This window comes from Nyctibius grandis, chromosome 8 (genome assembly GCF_013368605.1).
Source record: "Nyctibius grandis isolate bNycGra1 chromosome 8, bNycGra1.pri, whole genome shotgun sequence".
NCBI classification, from domain to species: Eukaryota; Metazoa; Chordata; class Aves; order Nyctibiiformes; family Nyctibiidae; genus Nyctibius; species Nyctibius grandis.
In genome coordinates this window covers 40201823-40226518 of record NC_090665.1, presented here as the reverse complement: position 1 = coordinate 40226518, position 24696 = coordinate 40201823, and the positions used below count along the sequence as shown (strand labels likewise).

Here is a 24696-nt window from a genome sequence, read left to right as displayed (position 1 = left end):
TTTGCCTTTGTGTCTTTCCAGTGGGGATGATAACAGTTCTTCTGCTGTTGTTCTGAATGATAACTAATGCTTTTAAAGAAAATCAGCTGTGTCTAATGTAAACATAGGCAGACCTCAGCAGAAGATATCATGTCTACAGCATGTGTGCTAAAATATGCTATTTTCTTCCAACGGGAGAGGGAAGGGAATGCTACGTGCTCTTCTCTCCATTAAGGTTCTCCCTGCTTCCCCAGTAGTAATCATGGTGAAGTAATAAATTGGGGTGGGAGGAATCTATCTGAAATGACTTTATGTGCTATCCTGCAAAGTGAGATCCACCCATTGCTGGAGGGTTTGACTCAGAACCTCAGAAACCCCATGCTTAGTTGGCAAGGGAAGTGGCTAGCTGAGAGTACAAAAAGTTAGACTCTGCAACTTGCATACATAGAAGATAAAGTGACTCTGGTCTTCTAAAAGTGTGACAGAAGGGAATCGCGGAGGGAAGTCTAGAGGTAAAGAAAAAGGTTGCTGCAACCTTTTCTACAGAGTGAAGGATCTTAGAAGCATGGTGTCAGCTGTTACACTGCGTAGGTGTTAATGCCTGTGATAAGGCAAAATTCGTAGTTCTTATCAGTCTTGCTCTCTCATGAAATCAGATTGCTCGGGCTTCCCGTGGGCTTTCAGGTGTTCATTTTAAAATGTTAATGCTCCTGTATCTTATTGGGAAGATGTTGGAATGTTTTTAAGTTCCTCTTCCTTCATGGATAATTCAGATTGATGATTTAAATGATACTAAAAGTTTTCTTATAGGTGGGATGAGAAGGTAACTCTGACAGCTAAGAATGAATTATGGCAAACTACTGCAAAGATGAATGACCTGTAAGAATACTCACTTCTTACAATTTGAAATTAATATTCTTACTGAGTGCAATATAGAATGACTATTAAAATAACCTGCCTCTGGATTTGACACGGGGCTGTCCTAAAGAATTGAGCATCCTTCCTCTTCAAACTGTTTCGCTCGATCTGTAACATAACAAATGCAATTAATCACTATATAGTCGCTTTATAAAGGTAGCTTTGATTATTCTGAGCTTCCTGCAACTAGCAGGTTTTGGCAGAATCAGCACGTGCTGAGTGAGTCCTGTTTCATTATGAGCCACATCCACAGGAATCAGAAGTGTTGCTGGAGAAGGGAGGGTCCAAGAACAATGTGAGCAACTGAGTTAGGAGGAAAATGAGGCTGAAGCCTGTTTCCATTTTGTTTCTTTGTCCAAAACTCTGGATGTCTGAAACTTTAAAGTGGCTTAACTTTTTTTTTTTTTAGTTTTGAGCGCACAGTTTTCCAAGTCTGAGAATCACAGGTACATCATGCTTGTGGAATCAAGGGACTTACTGATGCCTAACTATTTCATTGAATCTGTCAGTAGCTGTTTGAAGAAGTAAACAATGGCTTTGAAAATAAAGGTAAATCAACAGAGAAGTTGGATGCTGTTCAGAAGGTGCAGACTGCTCTGCCTGTTGTTGTTCAGTTAGTCAAAATAGTATTTTTAAATCTCAATTAGAGAAGCCTCATCAGAGATCTCGGTGGGCTTTTATTTGGTCTGAACAAAAAGCATTTGCTTTTGCAGTATCTGTGGGACAGTAATATTTTTGTAATTGGAGCTGTTTAGGTACCGCCTCAGTGGTCTGAAAACATCCTGTGCCAGCACATCAACTTTGAGTTTGTTTCATCTGTTGAATTTGGGGTTGTGCCTATCCTTTGGGAATCCACAGAAGGCTTTATTTGAGGCTCCTGATTCTTTTTGCCTTCAGATGGTGTTACCTGAACATCACTGCCTTGGTTGCCACTTACTAGGAGTGAATTCAGTACTAGTGGTACCTGCTCTCAGGAGAAGATTTTCAGCTGTGGAAAATGCTTTCTCATGCTCCTGGTCTGTTGGAGCCTGTTTGGCTGCCTTCAAGACCAATTTCAAGATATGCTTTAACTTGGTGCTGTTATGGCTGAAGTTGTGGTGCTCTGTCTTGGCAGAGTGTTGATCTAGGTTAGGAGTACAATAATTCCTGTCTGTTAAGAGTAATCCTGTATTTTATATCTAAACTGTTATGGTTCTCCAATGGTATAACAACAAGAACTAATGAACACCGTAAATCCCTCCATTGTTTTTACAAGACTGTAACAAGGAGGTCTTCTCTTCTGTTGAAATGACCGGAGTGCTGGAAATAACCCTATGTTTTATATTCAGTACTTAAGAGTTATAGTCTTTAATGCAGGGGTGTGCTCTTGCTGTGTGCCCACATGAAGCCTGGCACAACAGGTTCTTACAATCTCTTGAGACTCTGGGCACTACCTGAATGTATGTAACAACGTGTATGTGATTTCTGAATGTAAATGTGATTGTGTTCCTTCTCAGCTGCAGAACAACCCGGCTCAAGCAAGACCCAGTTTTGAAGCAGATGGTGGTACCCAGGCTCTGTGCTTAAACTGCTTTCTTCCATTGAATTCAAACGCACAAACAAGGTATCTTCTTCTTAAGAGAAAAAGGCATATGTACTATGTTCTCCAAGTGCTTCCTGTACATGTGTGTGCTTGTTTTCTAAATATACCCTTCCTTCCTTTGGGAAGCAGATTAGAATGAGGGGAGTTATGTTTGGGTAGTGGCTTTTGGTGTGTTTGTATATGGTGCGTTAGAAAGCAAGATAAAAGGTGATTTAAGATCTAGATGAAGTGAAACTTGTGGGAATTGTTCCTTTTCTTCTTTACTTGGCATTGTTTGCAAGTCTTCTTACAATGAGTGCTTTTGTTCATCCTTTTGAAGATTGTTGTAGAGGCCACAATAGCAAAAGGGAAAGGCTGTAACTATACTTCCCACACAGGCCCTGAATAATGCATATGTTAAATATTGCCTCAGCACTGAATTACAATGATGATAATAAAATACAGGACTTCAGCAAGTCTGCAGCTAAGACAGAAACTTGCTCTCTTTTTGCTTGCAGTATGGGTTTTGCTGTGTTATATTATCTGTGAGTGACAATCCTAACCTGACTGGAAGAGAAGGACAGATCAGAATTTGAACTGTTCCCTGTTTCTTCAGCTTTTGTCAGACAGAAGTCTCTCAGAGAACAGTCTGACTCCATTATGGTCGAGAGGGATGTAAGAAGTGCTCTTTATCAAAGATTTGGCTAGTCTGCTCTGAACACCAAGTAGTGTTCTACTTCCACCTCACTGCACTCAGCCAGAATAGATCACAAAGTGGATGGACAAGTTGGTTTGGTGGAAGCAGGGGTTCAGCGCTTCAGGCCACATTGTAAAATGACCTTAAAATGACAACAGTTAAATGTTCATCTTGGAACTGACGTGTCCATGGGCCATTTCATGAGCAGTTCATCCAGTCTCTGAGCTTTCTGTCTGGCAGGGTGAGCTTCCTCAGAGTCCACAGTGTCCTTGTCATCAGAGGTAGTCCTGCAGTGTGCAAAACACTTCAGCATTGCTTGGATGGTTGAGGCACACTGTCTTTTAGTGTCATCAGAAACTCTTTGGTATATGGTCACAGAAACATAAGCGTTTCTTTGAAAGCTTGAAAAAACCTCCAAAGCTTTTGGCTGGCTAAAGGCATTTTCTTGTCGTACCAGCTGTTACTTAAGTATTGGTTCATTATAACAAAGTGAATAATGAGAGCTGTGATACCTTTAAAGGAAAAGCTGTGTTGACAGAAGTGAACTACACAATGATGTGAAATAGCAGACCAGAAGGGTAATAGGAACCTAATATAGCAAACATTTCATGCCTGTCTGATGGCAAATTTGGTCAAGACTATAGGTTGAAACATCAGCTTTTCAGTAATTTGGTGTCTGTATACATGACTAGTGAACTTCCTGGTTTCAAGGAAGCTGTTCTCTGTAATTTAGGAATTGAGTCAGACTAAAGGGAATTGGAATAATGTAGTGAGTTATTAAACACCAGACTGTAAATATCATAGCCAACTGGTAGAGTGCAGGAGACGGTTGTGAAGAAATATGTCAGCTGTGCTAAGATGCAGGATTCATCTCCTGTCTTTTTGCATAATTTTTAGTCTCTGTTACAAGCTGTGAAACTGTGTAGTATTTGAAATGGAATAGAACCTGTCTAGGTATGACTTGTTGACTTGCAGAAGGTCAGGTCATTAAAATGACTTGTTTGACACCTTCTGGAAATCAAGCACTCCTTCAAGCAGACCAGCTCTATCTCTGAGCAGTTTCATATGTGTCATTTTGATCCCAATTCTGAATAACTTCTAATGCAGGCTGAACTGAAATTGGGGAGAGCTGGAACTTGCTGTCAAAGGTTAGCCTTCTCTTTATGTTAAAATTCGAAACTGTATGAGTGTCAGTTTGAGTTAAAAAGGAGCTGGTGCTTCAGAAGTTGGTAAAATGTATGCTTTTATATTTCTTATTGTATTTAAGAACTTGCATGTGTCATCCATCATGATGATTTCTTAACATATTCTGCTTAAGACTTGAAAGTGAGGATTTACTATTGTCTTGAGGCTTTGAGTGATACATTTTTAAATGTTTCAGTAAGTTGTTAAAGATAAAGGGCTTTCAAATAGCGCTTGTCTTGAATTTTCAGATAAGGTGTGAGTTCTAAGTGACATAATAGCTGTTATTGACAGATATTAACAAGAAAAATACAACGGAGCAAAGAAAAAGTATTTAATGTATTGGCAGATTGTTGTGTGATATTTTCTGCCTTGGAGCTTCTCCTGTGTTTTAAGAGTACTTTAGAAACAGTGAAAGGCAGAAAAACTTCTGCTCACAAAGGCTCTCTGTTCAAGAAGTTTTCTGACAATTCTCCTTTTTGTTGTTGTTTTTAGGGCTTGCTCTTCTTTCATTACCAGTGTTCTCATAATTACGCTATTTGTAGGGATTTAGTTTTTTCTGTAGTACAAGATCTGTAGTTGTGAATTTACTTAGAAATCCTCCTGGCTGTAAAATGTCTCAGCAGTGCTTTGCTGCTGCCTTAAAGACTTTGGGCCGTGATTTTTAACTGTTATGGCCAACTTGGCAGGATGTGACTGGTGTTAGGAGAAGAGTTCATGTGAGTATGGTGTGGAATCATTTAACCTTTTTGGAGATAGGTTGGCTATATGAAGCAGGCTCTGGCAGAGAAAGTATATGGCACTGTTTCTATTTAGGCCTTCTGTAAGAGTATGTGAGTGTTTTTCTTTTTCTGTCATATTATCTTGCATTGGTAAATCGTTATCTCTGACTAAGCTCTTGTAATATCTGCAGCTAGTAATTCAGGAAAAAAATATCTAAATGCCATAAACACTGCTTGTTTTGGAGCGTAAGTTATCCACTGATCTGTGGTTTAGAAAGGCACGTCATGGCTCTGTGAGAAATTTTTTTTTTTCTGGCCTTTTGGCAGCATAAACTGACCTAGATTGCCCCTTTGACCTGTTAACTTATGTGGTTGCTTTGTTTCACCGAATTGTTTGAAAGTTCCCCACACCTTCCTCCTATTCTGGAAGCTTATTTTCTTAAGCTGACTTGAAAAAAATCTACTTGAAAACAGTAGAATAGCTCAAAGAATAGCGCCCTTGTGAGGGCTGTAAATCCTGTCTTACATCAGGGCATGCGTTACGTTGTGGGTAGCTCATGGTGCTTGTTGACAAGGTTAGTCCCATGCTTGGCCTTACTGTGCTGTGAGAGGAGGATTCAGTATACATGCATAGTTATTTTCTTCTGTTTTTACATTTGTTTATCAAACCTCCCCAGAGCTGTTAATTAGCACTCAAATTGTCTTTTTAGGTTTCCTCTGATATTTGGGGGAGAGATGGCAGCCTGTGATGAAGACAAGCAGAGAAACTTTTGGATAGCTTAAGAGCATAAACACACAAGAGCATGTTCATTTTCTCTTGAAGTAAAGTAATTGATTGTGTGTTAAAGGCACCTTTATGTTCTGCCACACAGAGATGGTCAGCAGTCAGCCTCTCCCCATAGCAGACAGTGGGAAAAGGAAAAAGAAAAAAAGAACCAGAGCTACGGATCGTATCCCCGGGAAGTTTGAAGGTTGGTGGCAACTTATAAGCTTTTAATTGTAATGGTCTGTTTTCCCTTTGCTGTTCTCAGTTTTCTTAGCTAAACATTGCTTTTTGGCAAACATTGTAAGTTAACGTTTCTGTTTTTCTTTATTCCCCATGTTTCAGTCTTCAGTCTCTTTTTCTTCTTAGTGGTGAAATTGAATGAGTCCTATTCATAATCTGTTTGGGTTTTTTTTAGTTTGTTTTGTTTTTTTTTTAGGAAAAGTGCTGATGTCAAAATGTTGTGATTGAATAGATGTGAGCGCAAATACTCTGAAGCATTGTGGGTAAAATACAGTTCAGTGAGACAAAGCTGACCAGTATAAAACTTCTTAGTGGGCGCGTAGCTTTGTAAGGTACATTGCAAATCAAGATGGTAGCAGTCTCCTGGGTTTAAACCATAAAGTCTTCAGGTTTAAACCTTCAAATTTCCATTATACTTAAAACACTATCTCTGCAAGTAGATTTTGTATGGTAGGCATTTTCTGATCAAGGAGTGAAATGTTTTCCACCTGAAAAAATTGGTTTTGAGTTTTACATGAAGACAGGGAAGGTGGATGAGGTCCTAGCAATTGCTGACATATAAAATGTTTCTTGTGTGAACAACTTGTAATTTTGATGCTGGAATGACGTCTACTTTAAATTTTCCTGGAACTTGAAGAGGAGGAAGTGAAAAATGAGGCATAATTAAGGCTGGCACATTACTATAATACTGCATAAATCTATTTTCTGTCTTCATTAACAAGGGATTTTTTTCAGTCACTGTCATATGAGGGAAGCTTATCAGATAAATATCTTGTCTTGATGTTATTCACTGAAATGCTTTGGCTAATGCGTCCTTTCTGCTGGATTTCTTTGTCAGACTTGTACAAGCTGACTGCTGAGCTTCTTGGTGAGGGAGCATATGCCAAAGTTCAGGGTGCTGTCAGCCTCCAAACTGGGAAAGAATATGCAGTAAAAGTAAGTACAGAATAAAAGCAGCATCACTTCTGTCTGTAACATGTCTTCTCCATCCTGGTATCTCAGTGAAAACCTGTAATAGAGTGCGTAATAGCAAAAGCTTGTAGAAAATTTTTGGTGCTTGAAATGAGCCTGCTTTATAACCATTGAGATATCTGTTGTCTTAAGTATTGTGCATCCGGCATGAACTGGTGTATCAGCTGCAGACAGAATTCACAGAATCACAGAATGTTAGGGATTGGAAGGGACCTCGAAAGATCATCTAGTCCAATCCCCCTGCCGGAGCAGGATTACCTAGACCATATCACACAGGAACGCGTCCAGGCGGGTTTTGAATGTCTCCAGAGAAGGAGACTCCGCAACCTCTCTGGGCAGCCTGTTCCAGTGTTCGGTCACCCTCACCGTAAAGAAGTTTTTCCTCATATTTATGTGGAACCTCCTGTGTTCCAGCTTGCACAAACAGTAAATGGCTGTGTGATGGTTAGGTCTCAGGGCAGGCTTTCCTCTCATGTCCTGATTTGTTTGTGGTCCTACTAGTCTTTATCTCCTCTTATGAAAGAAGAGGCCGAGTCATTATCTAGCATGGCCTACCAAGTAATACAAGCTTTTGAGAATGCTGCTCAGAGTTCAGAGAGCATCAGTAACTGCCATTGGTTCATGTAAAGCTGTCTCTTATGTTTTTGATAGAGGTGAATCTTCTGTAATACCATTATATGAAGTGTTAAGGCTCACTTACAGATTTGCAGCTATCCTGAGTCCCCCACTTAATTACAAACACAAATAATAGCAATAGGAGAGCTTTATGTTTCATTCTTTTGTGAAAAACAGACACACAACTTTAAGCCTCTTTAAAAATCTAGTCCTATAGATGCTATAATTTTGCATGTACTTTGTTGAATTGTTGAAATTGAAAGTCTAGAATAAACAAAGAGCTACATTATGAATTAGGCGTGATCAGATACCAAGTCCCACATAGTACTGGTGAATGGTTGCCCATTCTATACTGGAGAACTCTGACTGTAAAAATGAGAAACCGATGCTGGATACAGATGGTGGTAGTATTTGTGGTAATGTCATGAGCTTTCAGTTCATGTAGCAATCGTTCGGTCTCAGCCTCTGTGGAAAGCCCTTGTCCTCTTTCAGTCTGAGGAATGTGTGAAGGAAGGTGACTTCTGATGGCATTACAGAAGGGCTCTGAGAGTGAATGTGTGTTTTCTTTAATACATTAGGTTCTATTATTGGGTCTCCATGAAGTTTGCACTGTGAACCAAACTCTCATTTTTGTGGTGAATTTAGTACTTTTTACTTGGATGCCTATAATGCCAAATCTCTTCTTTTTGACTGTTCAATGTCTGATGTGACTCAAATCTATTTTTGTTAGAACTCAAAAGGATATCCTTTTCTGCACATTGCAGATTTGCAGTGATGCAAGGAAAAGCCTGTGGTTAGTGGTCAGTGCCTGTGTAACATGTGAATATAGTTCCTTTCTTCTTTTCCTGTCCTCAGTTCTCTTGTCCTTTAAATGCCTTCCAGACCTCTGCTGACACTAAATAAACGACAGATGAGAAATTAAACAAAGAAACAAAGGTGGAGTGTTTCTCTATGGAGGGCATGCCTGAGATTCAAGCTGTAGATCAATTATCTAATTGCAGAGCCACATTCCTGCAGTAATTTTTCAAATATGAGCTCTAACTCTTTTCACAGATTATTGAAAAAAATGCTGGGCATAGTCGGAGTCGGGTTTTTCGTGAAATAGAAACGCTGTACCAGTGTCAGGGTAACAAGTAAGTATAGATTCTTGTGTTTGTTTATTTAAAATATCTTGAATATTTTTTCAAATTTTTAAGCCTTTTATGTGTGACTAGGTTAGGAGCTTTGCAGTAGTCTGCTTAAAACCAGTTGAAATTTAGACTTGACTTGTTCAAAATAAGAATTTCCCCTTCTCTTACCTGTGAAATTTAGGGAAATGTTTACAAATTAAGTCACATAACAGTCAGCAACCAGGTCAGTGTAGTCTGAATGTGCTTCAGTGACGCACGGCTTTTGTCCAAATGAGGAATTAACACTTTGACACTCTCCCCAGTGATTTCACCATCAACAAAAGCTGACCTGATACCAGCTGCTGTTGAAAGGAAGAGCCTTGCCATTCCTTTCCTTAATGTGTGATTTGTCCTCCTCTTTGTGTCAGCCTTCCTGCTTTTGCATTGGAACTCTTAGATCAGCCAAAAGCTAATTTCGTTTTCATTTGGATGTGTGCTGACTTCACATAGCCACAGGATGAAGCAACTTTAAAGCTGCTACTCCTGTCTGAAAAGGAGGGAAAGCCTGTGCAGCCAGTGGCAGCACGCTCTGTGATGAGTTTAAGCCAATTCTGAAACTACTCCTTTAGCTGTCTCTGTTAATCTGGAATGTATACAACAGCTGCTATCTGTACTACAGTTGCGCAGCTCATATTGAGCCTTTTTTTTACAAATTTTTAGTACAACACTTAAAGACAGTTTAAAAACATACTTGTTTACCAAACTCGTGGGCTTAAGTTGTGCTATAGAGAAGCAGATTATATCTTTGTTCTGTCTGTGGTTAAGAGCATGTGGTCATCCAGTACCTAACTGATGAAAAACTCAAGCTGTCGTGAACATATGCAGAATTTGGATTTTGTGTGTACTGTAAGTGTAGAAAAATCTGATTTACACGTTTGACATTCCCAAAGCATCATGGGGTGTTTGTGTTGTGCTGCAAAGACTGTACACTAGCTAAACAGGAGTTAGGTAGTCTGAAAATGGTAACTAATGCTTGAATGTCATGTTGACAGATGCCTGTCTACTCTGAGCCCTGTGTGTTATGCCTTGTGATTTCCAGAGAGAAAGAATGCCAATTTAATTATTTTTTTTTTTATTCTTGCCTTCAGCACAAATGCAATGTTCTAAATTATTAAATACAACCTATTACCAGTTATCTTCCTGTCAGTTGAGCAGCAGCAGAACTCTTTCACAGTCCTGTCTGATGGTGGTGTTTGGCCTGTTTCCCCTGCTTAAATGTTGGTCTGCGGTGGAATTGTGGTTTAAAGGCCATAGGCAACCAAAGCAACTCTTAATTGTTCTGTTTATACTTTGTGCCTGTTTCTTCTGTTTCTCATCTTTTTTTTTTTTCCTTTTTTTTTTTTAAAGGAACATTTTGGAGTTAATAGAATTTTTTGAAGATGACACAAGATACTACCTTGTCTTTGAGAAGCTACGAGGAGGTACCGTGCAGTAGCTGTGCCTTTGTTCATTGAATCGTCTTGGTCCTGTTTGTCTCAGTGTTTTAAAGTAGAAAATGAAGAGCTTATTTTAAATGCTTGACAATTTTAAGACAAAGAAGTAGTAGAGGACATAATATACAAAGCTTGAAATGTGGTTATTCTTGAATATTGATGGATCTCGTTATACATTTGCAATCTCTTTCTGTAGTTAAGCCATGGAAACGTCAGCTCTATTAAAGTGGAAGCTTTGGAATATAGTTGGTAGGTCGCAGTACCTTCAGGCAAGAGCAGGCACACAGTATGTCAGGTATTATGCGTTATCTTAGTACAGCATCTATATACTCTGGTAGCATTTTCCCTTGATGTAGGATTGGCGTTGTTTCCTGAAAGTCATGGAGCACTGTTGTGATACATCATCTTGCTTCTGCCTTGGGTTGCTATAATTGTGAAGCAGTCTGCTTGTGGCTGTTTGAGGGCCAGTCAAGCAAGCGTGTGTGGTCACTGGTTTCCAGCATTTAACACTCAGCTGAGGAATAAGAAGGCTACATCAAGCACTTTGTGGACTTTCTCACATTTGTCTGCACTGAGCATAATTACAGTATCCATTAATTGCGTGTCTGTGCAAAACCATGAGTTCAAAGTGTGGCCCACCCTTCAAAGAAAACTGAGTTTCCGAAGTAGTATACTTCCATCCATAGAACATCATCCATTGTCACCGGTCAAGAAGGTTTTCAGTAGCAAACCATACGTTGAAGAAATGCAAATTCTTTAAAGAGAAGGACACGTTGTTTTTTCTTGAGTAAAAGCTTTTACCTTCCCTTAAAATTACTGCATCATTTCATTGTGGTTTCCTCTAACACTGCTCCTCTTAATGCACAGACTTCTCTTGACAAATTAGCTATAATAAGGCTCGATTGGGATGAATCTGCATTTGTCTATTTTCCCATCTCCACGTTCTTCCATTAGTTAACCCTCTTCTTTGACTGTGAGACTATGGTTGTCAGTGTTCCCGCACGGCTGCTGAAAGGATAATAATGCTACACATTCTTCCCTCTCTTAGCTACAGTTTTTACAGTGGTCAACTAGGGCTAAGGCTAGTTTTCTTTTTGAAAAATTTCAGCAATTGAAGTGTTAGGCATGTGGGTTTGAAGAAAGAATTAATGGGAACTAGGGATCAGACCAGCTTCTGATGCACTACAGATTCTGATATAAGCAACGTGGCTGGCAAGAATGAGGACATTAATCTTCAATGCAAGCCTTACTTTAGTAATTCCAGTCTCAGAGACTGTAGATGTGGTAACTGAAGGAGCTCTGCTCCCATTTTAGCTGTGTTCAGTTCACCATGATAAGCAGAAGCCATTTAATATCCTTGCCTGACAGCGTTTTATAATTGAAAGCATTAAAATCCAGCTTATTATACTGAACTTGCATTGTTTAAGAGTCCTTTCCTCCTTCCCCCCCCCTTCTGAAATGCATTTTGGGAGGTGCTATATGATGCTTTCTGAATACTGAAGAGGTGGTAACAACTGTGGCAGGAGTGCCCTGCTATTCTTCGTGTTTGTGGGATTCCTCTATGTGGGCTGAATATAAAGTCTGTAGAGTATGTTGTCATTGACATTGATATAATTCTTATCTGAGGGAGTTTGGAACGTCAGCTCTATTCAGAAGGGTAATCTGAAATAAACCTGCTGAGTGAAATGAGCAGTTCAGGTGGCTCAGTATTGTTTCCTGCAAAGTCTGGGGTCTTTTCCAGAGGGATGGAAACATTCAAGAACTGTTATTACTTTCTAAAGGTGCAAAGAACAACTATACTGGGAAAACTCTTTAACTCTGTGCTGTTAAGAAATCTGTGGGAAGCTAGAAAGTGGGTTTTTTTGGCAAAGGAAACCTTCTGTATTTGAAATCTGATAACCTCGTCCAAAGTGGCCTTCTTCCACCCATCTGACACAGCATATCTGTGCATATCTGAGGAGTCTTTTGTCATATTAAAGCATATCTGAAGAGTCTTTTGTCCATCTTTCTTCTTTTTGACTGTCTTTCCTGTTTCCTTTCTGAATCCTCACTGTGGAAGCGTGGCAGCAACACTGATGGTACAAGAATAGGAATTACCGCAGTAGAGAATGGGAGGTTTCCTTCCATATCTAGAACTGAAGAACACAAATGAAATCACCTGGAATATGTTTACTCTGTTGGGGGCTAATAACAAACGACGATTACTTCTTGTATTTCTCTGCCTGATTGCTTTTATAAATATACTTCTCTGAGTAAGAAAATGGAAGACAGTAGTAAGGCTATTTACACAGAATCACAGGATGGTTAGGGTTGGAAGGGACATCTGGATGTCACCAACCCCCTCCCAAAGCAGGTTCCCCTAGAGCATGTGGCACAGGGTTGCGTCCAGGCGGGTATTGAACATCTCCAGAGAAGGAGACTCCACAACCTCCCTGGGCAGCCTGTTCCAGTGCTCTGCCACTGTCAAAGTAAAGAAGTTCCTCCTCATATTCAGCTGGAACTTCCCATGTTTTAGTTTGTGCCTGTTGCCCCTTGTCCTGTCACTGGGCACCACTGAGAAGAGTCTGTCCCCATCCCCTTGATACCCGCCCCTAAGGTATTTGAAAGTATTGATAAGATCTGCCCTCAGTCTTCTCTTCTCCAGGCTAAACAGACCCATCTCTCTCAGCCTCTCCTCATAAGAGAGATGGTCCAGTCCTCTGATCATCTTTGTAGCCCTTTGCCGTACTCTCTCCGGTAGTTCCTTATCTTTCTTGAACTGGGGGGCCCAGAACTGGACACAGTACTCCAGATGTGGCCTCTATTTAGTGGGCTGTTAGTGAGCTTTATATTTATAGTGGGCAAGCTACTATTTAGTGGACTTGGATCTCTGTGGACTACATTTAATTGTTTCTTTAAAGATCTGTTTAATCTTTTGAGAAGATTGATGGAATTCACTTAAAGAAGATATGGAATCAGACTTCCCTTTATCCTTTGTTAAAGGGTTACCAGTGGAACTCAGCCTGCAAGCTGCCAGTCCTTCAGTACATTCATATTTGAGAGGTCTTTTGTCAGATTTCTTGTCCCTTGGCAAATTTTGCTTTGTTAGTGTTTAAGCCTTACCTCATACCACTAGGAATTTTAATTTGTATTTAAAGGTAGAATGTCTTTTTATTTTGGTGGTGTTGAGACAAAAAAACATTGTCTACTTGACTGTCACTGCAGGGTTTCAATTGTCATGTTACACAAAATGAGGAGAGTTATTTCAAGCATGGCCACCTGTGACCTGGGGGAGAGGGGGTTTTGCTGAAGTGCTGTGTACATCCTTAGCTGATGTTTGAGTTTTACTAGTACTATTAGCAAGTCTCTGCTGTTCACAGTGTGTGGAAAACAGGCCAGTCATGTGCTGGGGCGGTAAAAAGGGATTGCCTCTCATGCTGTGCTTAAACTAGAGGACTGCAGTGTTTGAAAATTATGTTGTAGCATGCTTAAGTATTGAAGCTGCTCAGTTGTAGCTTTTTTTTAGTCATTCCGCTGTTCTATCCACAGAAGTTGCCTGCTATGAAGGGCTGTTATAAAATATGAGAAATAAGGTTATGGATTCATGATACTTGGTACTAGTTTATCATTATTTTCTGAGGCTATTTTCATATAAAAACATGGGATTGTGACACTTCAGTTTCTGCCATGTAAACATACTAGGACAGAGTGTGAGTTGCAAATAACTTTTTAAAACTACTTCTGGCCCTGTTCCCACTGAGATCAGTTCTCCCTTTATGGTGGACTGGTAGTGGCTGTTGTGATTTTATCCTTCTATTGACAAGGCCTTTTCTCACCCCAGGCAGCATTTATACTAAGGTTTTCCCTTTCACCTGTTACTCTTAAGGTTCAATCCTGGCCCATATACAGAAGCGGAAGCACTTCAATGAACGAGAAGCTAGCAAGGTGGTGAGAGATATTGCCTCTGCTCTGGATTTTCTTCATACAAAAGGTAAGAGAAGGCTTTCTCCATCTTTACTAATTGATATTGTACATTAGGTTTTGGAGCACATTTTGTATGTAAGTAGTCAGCCTTTGCTAGCATTTCTATGTACAGCAATGACAGATGACTTTTGCTGTTTTCCTCTATAATATTATTTTCATAATGTGGTAGTTGAAGTAATCATCTGTGTTAAGATGGCATAGCCTTTTGAAGAAGAAAAGTTAAATCGGCAGCCAGGGTTAATTAACATTAGGGTTGAATCTGTTTGCTTGTTCTTGTTACCTAAGCCACCCTGTAAAGGTTACTCAAAAGGGAGCTAATATTCCTTTTAATTTCCTCCTCTTCCGGTTCCACAAAGACGCTTTTCTGTATGTATTTACCCAGAATTTCTGCTGGTTACAAGTCTTCTTTGTTGTAGTAGCTTTTGGTGTTGACATTTAGACCCCCACTGTTGGGCTCAGACCTACAAGTGAAGTGTAGTCCTTGTTTGAAGGTGTCTTCATTTCATTAGTGATTTGCTCAGATTTAAAAGCAGTTCTGTTTGTAGAGAGTTCTTTAAGTTAAATTGTTTTCCTGTTCCTTTTTCTACTTGGAAGTACTTTTGTTTCATTTCAAAATATCTGTGTGCATTATGGTCATCCCGGAGTATATGTTCGTGTTGAATTTGATACATTTAAAATCTTTCCTATGTCATCTGGTCTTGCATAGACTAAGCAGCTTCAGTTAACGTTACAGTGACTACCTCTGAATAGAGTGGCATGTAATTGGAGGTTATGTTTATTGGTTATTTATTTTGATAAATTTTTCTCTCCGTTTATTTTGCCATTCTGATTAGCCAGGTAGATCTCATCAGGTCTACATTTGCTAAGTTATTCAGTACTGGCCCTGGTTCAGTAAATGTGTAATTATAGGCTTTACTTGTGAGTCGCAGGACTGCTTATATGCTTGAGTTGGAATCACAGCATTGGTACCTTGATAGGTTGAACCCATTAAAAAGAAAATTGTAACAATGCATAAGGAATAAAGGAAGTTGTAAACCTGAGGAGTATGGATCGTGTCACATGTTGTGACTATGTTATGAGAAGTTACTTTGAATGTGAAAACAAAGTTTGGATTAAGATTTGTGGTGATCTTCATAGACTGACTGTGTGATAACTCAACTTTAAACCTGCAGAGAATGTACTCTTTGAATACCCGTGTTTAGAAGATTTTGACTTTGAGATACGGGGCAAATAAGGAACAGGGAACAAGTACTTCTCCACATGTTCAGCCTATTTGGTGTGTTAGGGCTATAGTAGGTTGCTTAACAGCTGAAAGTCTAGGAACACTGCTTAAGAAGTTTAACATTGACTCGGCTAATATCTTTCTGTAGTTCTCTCTCAGCTTTTAGTTTTAATTCCCCTTTCTCCAAACAAGAGGGGAGGGATTCATTAGAATGGCTTTAGAGCAGTGATCCACTTTGTTTCTTGTCGTTTGCTGTGAATTTATAGAGTGGGGACATGGCTTGCAGAATTGGCTACAACCACATCTCCTTTCATCTTATTGTTCTCTTTATGGTTCTTCTGTGTGACATTAAAATAATTAGTAAGTAGTACACAGAACATTAAAGTAAACAGGAAATTAAAGCAGTTTTATTGCACAGCTTTAATGGTGAAGTGATATAGCTAGATTCTTTAAAAAAAATTTGAATGAGGACAACTAATTTTTTTGCCAGGAGTAGTTTAAAACTCAGCTGGATGAGAATACTGCTGTACACCCACTTGGGATATGTGTGCTTTATTGCCAATAATCCACTGGAGGAATGTTTAAAGGCAGTTGTTTTCTCAGCGCTGTGTGCAACTGCAAAATAAAATGTTGTGTAATCAGACATCTGAATTCAAACTATAATACAAAAAGCTCTGTTGGGTTTCACATTGCAAGCCAAGCCAACTGTTGGGAGTTCTGTCAGCCTTGCTGTAAATGTCAGCACAGGCCATCTTCATTTGTCGTGTTTCCCATCTTCCATGCATGAGCAATGTGAACTGTATCATTGTGAAAGCTCTGATTCCTTTAGATCAGTGCTATGCTATGCTATTAATGTTATATTTTAAGTCATGCCTTGTGGAGTGTGCTGAAAAAAAAGACATTAGAAACTCCCTTACCTAGAATTTGGTGGGATTTTTTTTCCTCATACTCTGAAGTAGTATCAAGTGTGCTTGGAGTGTAATTTTTTAAGCAAAGCTAAAGTGCAGTTAAATTACAGCCAAGCTGCTCATTTGATTTGATTTTTGGTTCTCATTCTCTGCCTTCCCATTAAGCTTGATCATATTAAGTGGAGAACTTCCAGAAATTGTGTGTTTAGGCATTTGAAGAACTACTTTGACAACATAGAACCACCTTTGCATGTGAATTCAACAGGTAGATAACTTTACGTTTCCCTGTTGGGTTTGCATATTCTGATAGCATTTGACTGAATGTGGAAGCCCTTTGGTTGTTCTCCTTTAGCCTTTTCTTCTGCTTCTCCAACCAAACCCTTTAATTTTTATTTTATTTCAGGAATGAGTACGTACCTTGCTGTTAAGGGGATGATGTTTTCACCTGGGAACTCAGAGGGCTTTTTCTGGGGAGAGTGTCTTAGGTATTGTCTGTGCTGGTAGGAGTTCAGCAAACCACCAACTGATCCCTCTGGAATGAAGGTCCTTACTGTAGAAGGCACAAAAATTTTTTGACTAAGCTGTGTACACAAGCACCTTTCCTCCTGGCCTTAATAAGCTGATTTTAATTAACATAATTAATTTGGGCTAAGCCAAAAAGTTCCAGTGTTAGTGGGTTCTTATTTGCTTGACTGACACTCATGTACGTTTAAGGATGATAAAGGCATAGCAGGATGCAACAGTGACTTTTAACAAACACACTTTGAAATTCAATTATTTGCAGTATCATTAAGGGAGGTGGAGGGGTGTTGTGTGGCAAACTCAGGACTATAATATTTCCCAGGCCACCTTCTGATGAAGAGAGGTTATGAGAAATAAAATGGGAGAGTATCTTCTCTAATGAACATTTATACTTTTGTTTAGGTATTGCTCACAGGGACCTGAAGCCTGAAAACATCCTGTGTGAATCTCCAGAAAAGGTGCTAATCTGGTCTTTGAACGTTCTGAAGTGTATTTTTTAACTTGGTTTCCAGAGACAGCCCTCATGTTCTGTCTTTCTCTTCTTGAAGACTTTTGAACCAATCTTCAACCAAATTTAATAAAACTGAAGCCTGAAAGAGAGTAAATTCTTCTGTGAGCTGTAAAAATGTGAGCATCTGGCTAGGAGATAAAAAGCCAACTGTTCTTAGAGAGGGCATGGCAATTACAACTTAGCATCTTGTCTGTTCTGAGGCAGTACCCAGATGGAAAAGAAACGTTTACAGGCCAGCTGGTCGTGTTACGTATAGTTCCCAAACTGCCCCGATGTGTACTGGCACTTGCCTAGCCAAATAAAAATTTAATATAAAAGGGTCAGATGCTGGGGATGTGGGATCAGCTGGGACAGAGAAGACAAATGCAAGGAGTGGAATATACCTGTGAGAGACTGTGTTTCACTAATCCCCTAGAAGCTAGAACAACTTGTTTTTTGTCATGGCATTTTCCACGAGGCACTGTATTCATATGTATTGCATTAGTCCCAGCCTTCTGGACCTCTTACTGTTTGGTCCTTGTTTCTAGGTATCACCAGTAAAAATATGTGACTTTGATCTTGGTAGTGGGGTGAAGCTGAACAGTGCCTGTACTCCAATAACTACTCCGGAATTAACAACGCCGGTAAGACACCTGCTTTGGCTTCATGCTTTTTCTCTTCTACCATAAACCAGTTTTTCTTATCTCCAGAGGAGAGCTTCCAAAAGGCATACTGCAACTACACTCAGTGATGGATAGTTCATTTAAAGTGGGTGAATGTGTGGTAAATACTGTCTTGGTTTCCCAGTCAGAGAACAAATGTACAAAAGCACAGGAGCTCATTGTGTTAATTCTTCTGTTGGCCAGAAAGCAACACCTCGATCCTGTTTGTCTCTTACCCATCAAATGAGGAAGGTTTTCGTGGAGTTTTTTTGTGTGCTTATGGACTGAGTTTGAACCTTAGTTTTTGTGTTCGTTTCCCCATATTTGGTTTCTGTAGCTAAGACCCATGAGCAGTGCAGTGCAAGCTCTGTAATCAGTGCGTGGCTTTATAATACACATTAGTTTGAAAAACTGCAGTGCTGTGCTTTTGGAATTACTGTGAAAGAAAAATCTGACCGTTTTGCAGGAGTCTGTTAGAAATAATTTCCCATTATATACTTGTTTACTTTCTGAAAAGCCTGATAACTAATGGATAAGATTTAAAAACCTGAAATATGTAAATTAACATTTTTACCCTGTATAAAGAATCATAGATTCATATGGAACAGCATATGATTCTGCTAAAGAACAGTAGGAACTCTTTTGCCTTCTGTTAGGTCTCTGTAGTCCTTACACCTGAAATGTGTTAATTTTTTCCTGTGCAGTATGGTCACAAAATGTTTCAAAGCTCTTGGCAATTCCATTTAACCTTTGAGGGATGCAACAGTTGTGATTTAGCTTAACAAAATGAGACCTGCAGTGAAAGCCAGCAGTCAACTTCAGTACTCCCTGATGCCTGATTCTGCTTTTAGACGAAGCTGCCTATTATAAAGAGAGGAGAATGATAAACATGAATCTTGTTTTGATTTGACCCTCCCTTTGAAAACTTGCTTGAATTCGGTTTCCTAGTGTGGATCTGCAGAATACATGGCACCCGAAGTGGTTGAAGTCTTCACAGAGGAGGCCACGTTCTATGATAAGCGGTGTGATCTCTGGAGCCTGGGAGTGATTCTGTACATCATGCTCAGTGGTTACCCGCCTTTTGTGGGCAATTGTGGCACAGACTGTGGCTGGGACAGAGGAGAAGTCTGCAGAGTTTGCCAGGTGAACGTGCGTGTCCTGGGTGTACGTGGGGGAGTGTAGTTTGCCCCATGAACTTAGGGTATAAGACTTGCCATAGTGCCAGCAGTGGAGAGCTGTGTACCTAAATCAAACAGTTATCTGGGAGAATAAGCTGTCACTGAGAAGTGAGGGTGGTAAGATAAAAGTTGAGTGATGATATCCCTTTCTAAAGTAAGCTTTGACAGCTGCCTCTTTCTCCTCCCAATGTGAGATCTCAGAGCTTCTCCTCGTCCTCTCCCCTACCCCGCAATCTGCCTGTATTCTGTAATTCTTGATCTGGTTTATGGTAGTTGCCACAATTCCTTAGATAAAAGTTGAGCCCCAGGAGAGTCTCCATTCAGGGCCTGAATTTATTCTTTCCAAAAACTGAGTACATTGGCTGCACTGTTAGGGGGAGGGTGGGGAAGAAGGTGTTTTCAGCAGATAATGTATCATGTCCATCTTAGGATGTGTTGAATCACTCTGTGGAGCTGCCTGTCACTCTCCATTGACTCCATAAGGAAGCTGGGTAGTTTCAGTTGTCACCAACTACATTAGATGAATAAAATTGAGTGAGAAGAATCCCACCTGAGAAATCTGCTCGTTGCACTCTAGTTGCTATTTAAATTAAAGACATTTTCCTTTACTAGAACAAGCTTTTTGAGAGCATTCAGCAAGGCAAGTATGAATTTCCTGACAAGGACTGGTCACATATATCCTCTGAGGCCAAAGATCTCATCTCAAAGTTGCTGGTTCGTGATGCCAAAGAACGACTTAGTACTGCTCAAGTTTTGCAGCATTCATGGGTTCAAGGAGTATGTATCCCCCTTTATATTTTTTTTATGGGTTATTCTTCTTCCAGAGTGACAAACAAGCTGTTCTCTGACTCTGAACTTTTAATAGAGTCATTATGGGTTTTAGTGCTCTTATCTTGATTAATTAAATGATACACAGTGGCTTTATTCTTTCTGGAGCTCTGTGTGGTAAATATTTGGATGAATCTGTCAAGCTTTAAGTGTTTTTTTCTTAATTATTGCTTTATGCATTTTAAATGGCTTTCTTGTGAATACCAAGCACTACAGTACACAAATTATGATGTTACTATTTAATACAGTAATGCAGAATGCTGGTAGAATCATAGAATTATTTAGGTTGGAAAAGAACTTTAAGATCATCAAGTCCAACCATTAACCCAGCACTACCAAGGCCACCACTAAACAGTGTCCCTCTACACGTCTTTTAAATACCTCCAGGGGTGGTGACTCAACCGCTTCACTGGGCAGCCTGTTCCAATGCTTGACAACCCTTTCAGTGAAAATGTTTTTCCTAACAGCCAATCTGAACCTCCCCTGGTGCAACTTGAGTCTGTTTTCCCTTGTCCTATCACTTGTTACTTGGGAGGAGAGATCAACACCCACTTCGCTACAACCTCCATTCAGGTGGTTGTAGAGAGTCTCCCCTCAGCGTCCTTTTCTCCAGACTAAACAACCTCAGCTGCTCCTCATAAGACTTGTGGAGCTCTAGACCTGTCACCAGCTTCATTGCTCTTTGGACTCGCTTCAGCACCTCAATGTCTGTCTTGTAGTGAGGGTCCCACAGTATGCAATATGCAGCCTCACCAGTGCCAAGTACAGGGGGACGATCACTTCCCTAGTCCTGCTGGCCACTCTATTTCTGATACAAGCCAGGATGCTGTTGGCCTTCCTGGCCACCTGGGCACACTGCTGGCTCATATTCAGCTGGCCGTTGATCAACACCCCCAGATCCTTTTCTGCCAGGCAGCTTTCCAGCCGCTCTTCCCCAAGCCTGTAGTGGTGCATGGGGTTGTTGTGCCCCAAGCGCAGGACCCGGCACTGAGCCTTGTTGAACCTCATACAGTTGGCCTTGGCATATCGATCCAGCCTGTCCAGATCCCTCTGCAGAGCCTTCCTACCCTCAAGCACATCAACACTCCTGCCCAGTAGATAGATGCGGTTGATATGGTAGATACAGTTTTAAAAGCACAGCAGTGTACTCTTTTGCTTTAGTTCTCAGTTCAAGAAAGAAGGGATAAATCCTCTGGAGAGCTTCTGAAGCTTTAGTCTTACACATGCAAACTGTGGTATCTTCTTGTGAGGGGAGATGGATTGTGAAACATGATTTGTAATCGCACAGTGAATTAGTTTATATGTAATATCCAGTAGTTGTAAATACGATTTACAGGAGTTGTCTGGTTTTTATTAGTCTCTCTTGGGAAAGCTTGGTTCCCAGCTGCTAATATGTAACTAACTATTCTTAACTGCTTCTTCTAGCAGGCTCCTGAAAGGGGATTACCTACTCCACAAGTTCTTCAAAGGTAATAGTTTTTTGGTTTTTGTTTTTAAATGTCTGTAAACTTGGCCAAGAGTCATTACTGAAAGAATGGGGAGAGACAGGAGGTGACAGATCAGGGGGTAAGATCCCTGGCTGAGAGTGGAACTTCATAAATGTGTAGCACTAATTTTGTTAAGAACATCAGAAATACTAAAGCTCTGATTTTTTCCTTGTGATCTAATCTTGCTTGTTTGTGGAAAAGGCATTGGAGAGGATTCCTGCGGTGTAGTGCTAATCTTAGACAGGAAATGATGATGGTTTTGGCTGTTTGCTGCCGGGGTGGGGGGGGAAAGGCATAAAGGTGTGCATTATCCAAAGAGACTACATTCTGATGGGTGAATATTCATCATATACACAGACTCGGATCTGACTTCCGTTGTAGTTGATGATAATCACAGTATCAATTTAACTGTCAGCAGGGCAAGTCTCACTTAAAGTGATTTGATGGCAGATTCTGTATGCCAGAGAGCCTGAGTCACACATCTCTGCTTCTACGTCCATGTCTGCCACTGGCGATTCCAGGTGGTTCTTCCCATCAGCAATACATTTCCTTAAGCCAGATGTGCAGCTACGGTGGGATTGCAGTTCTCTGAAGAAAGACAACAGTATTGCCCCATGTGCCCACACTTTTTTTTAACATGTAGAAACTGAGCATGGCATCTCAGGTGGCTTCCTGGGTTTACACTGGAAGTCCTTGGCAGAATGAGGACTAGGACTGTGGCTGTTTGCAGAATCCCAGAGTAGTTTTGTTATGTGTTGCTGCTCCTTGCAGTAAGCAGAGATGCAAATATTAACTGATCATTTTGCCTGCTGTGTCAATGTTGCGATAGGATAAATAAAACTGCCTGGAAATAGATACTCTGCTACGAGGGTAACCAGGTAAAGTGACTCTTTGTGTGTGTTGTAACTGCTTTCTCCTTTTCCCTTGAAAGGAACAGCAGCACAAAAGACCTGACGCTTTTTGCTGCTGAGGCTATAGCACTTAACCGCCAGTTGTCTCAGCACGAGAATGAACTCGGCGCAGAGCAGAACGTTGCCCATGCTGTGTGCTCCATGAAGCTTTCTCCTCCATCCAAGTCCCGCCTCGCCAAGCGCAGAGCAATGACGCACACCACCAAAACCAGTGACTTTCAGCCAGTTCCCCATAAAGCCTTTTAAACTTCTTCCCTGCTGTGGATTGGCAAGATCGGCCTGTGTTCTTATTTGGATTTTCAGCTGTGATAAAAGCTTCGGTGCTTCTGACACTTTGGTTAGAAGCTTGCTCTTGTGATGTGACTTGTAACTTTAAGGGGACAGCTTTTTATGGGAATGTTTTTTGCCTGTCAGATTTGGTGCATTAAGATAATTTAACTGATCTTTTAAAACTGGAGAAGATGGGTTTGCTGCTGTATTATCTGAGGTGATAAATCACTAAGCTTTCCTTATTTTCGTAGAAGACCATGCTGTAAAATGCGAACTTGAAAACATCAGAAAAAAAACACTCTCTTGCTTTGCCAGGCAGAGCATCCTGTCTCTCCCTGCCTATGGCTGCTCTCCTTCATGGCACATCTTGCAAGGTGCTGCTGCTAGTGTCAGCAGCAGGGACTGTTTTCAACCAACAGTACCCTTCTCTTTCTGTAGACTCAGGAAACAAAGATGATGACTGGGTGGATCTCTGTCTCCATTTACCTTAACTGGGTTTAAATTCTATGAGGATGATACTGTAAAGGTGCAAGGATTGCTCAGGCTTGTAGAGATGAAGAGGACAGGGTTGCTTTTTTTTAATCCTGTTGATAGTTTGTGTGTCGGCATGTGGAATGAAAGCTGGGGGTGTGTTATTTCTTTAACTGATAAATTTTTGTTCTTAACTAAAATGTACTCCATATCATCTCTTTGTTTGTTTTGGGTTTTTTTGTGTCCAGTGTGTCGCCTTCTCTGGCAGTTACATTCTTAAGTCTGATAACCACAGTATAACAGACTGTTTATATAACAATTTATATTTGGTATCTGTTTTTTTTCTATATTAATGCTATCCTCAGTTATACCTTCCTTTCTGTAAACTCATATTTCTCCAAGTCCTTTTGTGTGAGTTACCTGGAGTTTTTAATGTGAATGGACAGGCTTCAGTGAATTTTGGTGTGTGAATAATTTAGGATTCTCAAATGCAGAGGTATGTCTGTGCAAAAATGGTGCTGCAGCTGTTGCATTCTGCCTCCTGCAGTGTTCTCAGGCTGGATGTCTAGATTTTCGCTTCCAGTTTTAGTATTGTGGTGCACCAAGGATCAGGAGTAATTTGGAAGGGTACTAGCTGAAACCTGCAGATTTTGCGTGACCAAGGTGAGGTGTCCGTGGAGAAGGACACAGATGTTGAGCACTTTCTGAAATGTAAGCTGTGAAAATTGGGCCACTAAGATGCCCGACATGATGCACCTTAAACTTGCCAGCCATTTCTGAAAACCTTTGCCAGGGCATTGTGTGGAGGGTGGAGAGGCAGCGGAGGAGGCCCCCAAGTGTCAGCACAAAACCCTCCCAAGCAGAATGAGAAGGAATAAAGTAGCAGATCCAACAAGTGCTTGGAAATTGAAAGGTCAAAGCTGAATGTCTTTGCATGGCCTATTCAGGGCAGTTTTATGTTATCTTTTAGCAGTGTGCATACAGCTATTTTTATACAACATGCTGTATTTTGTGACTAATATTAAAGGTGTTACTTAAAATATTTTATACATTGTGCCAGTGGACGGATTATGATGTATTTTGCTTTGTTTTTATTAAAATGCTTTAAGTTATGGATTTAACACATTTGGCAGTTCTGTGTTTTTTTTTCCTCTTGATTTTTGGTGACATAGGAAAACAGAAGTTACTTCCTTACTTCCCTGTGAGACATTGGATTTAAGACAAGTCTCTGAAGACTAAGCATACCTCCCTCTTATATGGTCAAATTGCTTTATCAATCTCTGCAGTCTCCCGTGATCTCAGCTTTCTTGAGGTAAAATTAATATATGACTGCACAGAGAGGACTGGAAGGGATCCTGTGATCTTTTTGACCTTCATAAGAGATGAGATAACTGAGGGCCGGTGAGTTCAGGAATTTATCTGCACTGTTACATTTCATGTTCTTCCCTTTGATTTGTGTAGGAAGCAAAAATCCTGAAGCTTGACCAGGAGTGGTGGTGTGATGCAAAATACTCCTCTTGGATGGAGCCC

The 24696-nt window shown here is 40.3% G+C and overlaps 1 protein-coding gene across 5 annotated transcripts; it reads left to right on the top strand.

Moving 5' to 3' along the window:
• The first annotated feature begins 2410 nt into the window (after nt 1-2410).
• MKNK1 (MAPK interacting serine/threonine kinase 1) lies at nt 2411-24287 on the top strand. Of its 5 annotated transcripts, none has more exons than XM_068406020.1 (12): nt 2411-2500; nt 5932-6030; nt 6904-7001; nt 8706-8785; nt 10169-10242; nt 14120-14224; nt 17272-17327; nt 17908-18003; nt 18970-19164; nt 19812-19976; nt 21456-21496; nt 22446-24287. In XM_068406020.1, exons 2-12 carry the CDS (start codon nt 5934-5936, stop codon nt 22669-22671), a joined length of 1233 nt encoding a protein of 410 aa, XP_068262121.1. In that variant the 5' UTR covers nt 2411-2500; nt 5932-5933; the 3' UTR covers nt 22672-24287. The 5 variants fall into 5 exon arrangements, with proteins under 5 accessions (XP_068262121.1, XP_068262120.1, XP_068262123.1 ...); XM_068406019.1 differs by having other exon boundaries at nt 21453-21496; XM_068406022.1 differs by lacking the exon at nt 19812-19976.
• Nucleotides 24288-24696: the final 409 nt, after the last annotated feature.

Coding starts and splice junctions, on each gene's coding strand:
- MKNK1 (XM_068406023.1), top strand. CDS start 5,916: ATGTTCTGCCACACAGAGATGGTCAGCAGTCAGCCTCTCCCCATAGCA. Junction 7,002..8,705: donor GGAAAGAATATGCAGTAAAA/GTAAGTACAGAA, acceptor CTCTTTTCACAG/ATTATTGAAAAAAATGCTGG. Junction 19,165..19,811: donor AAGTCTGCAGAGTTTGCCAG/GTGAACGTGCGT, acceptor TTCCTTTACTAG/AACAAGCTTTTTGAGAGCAT.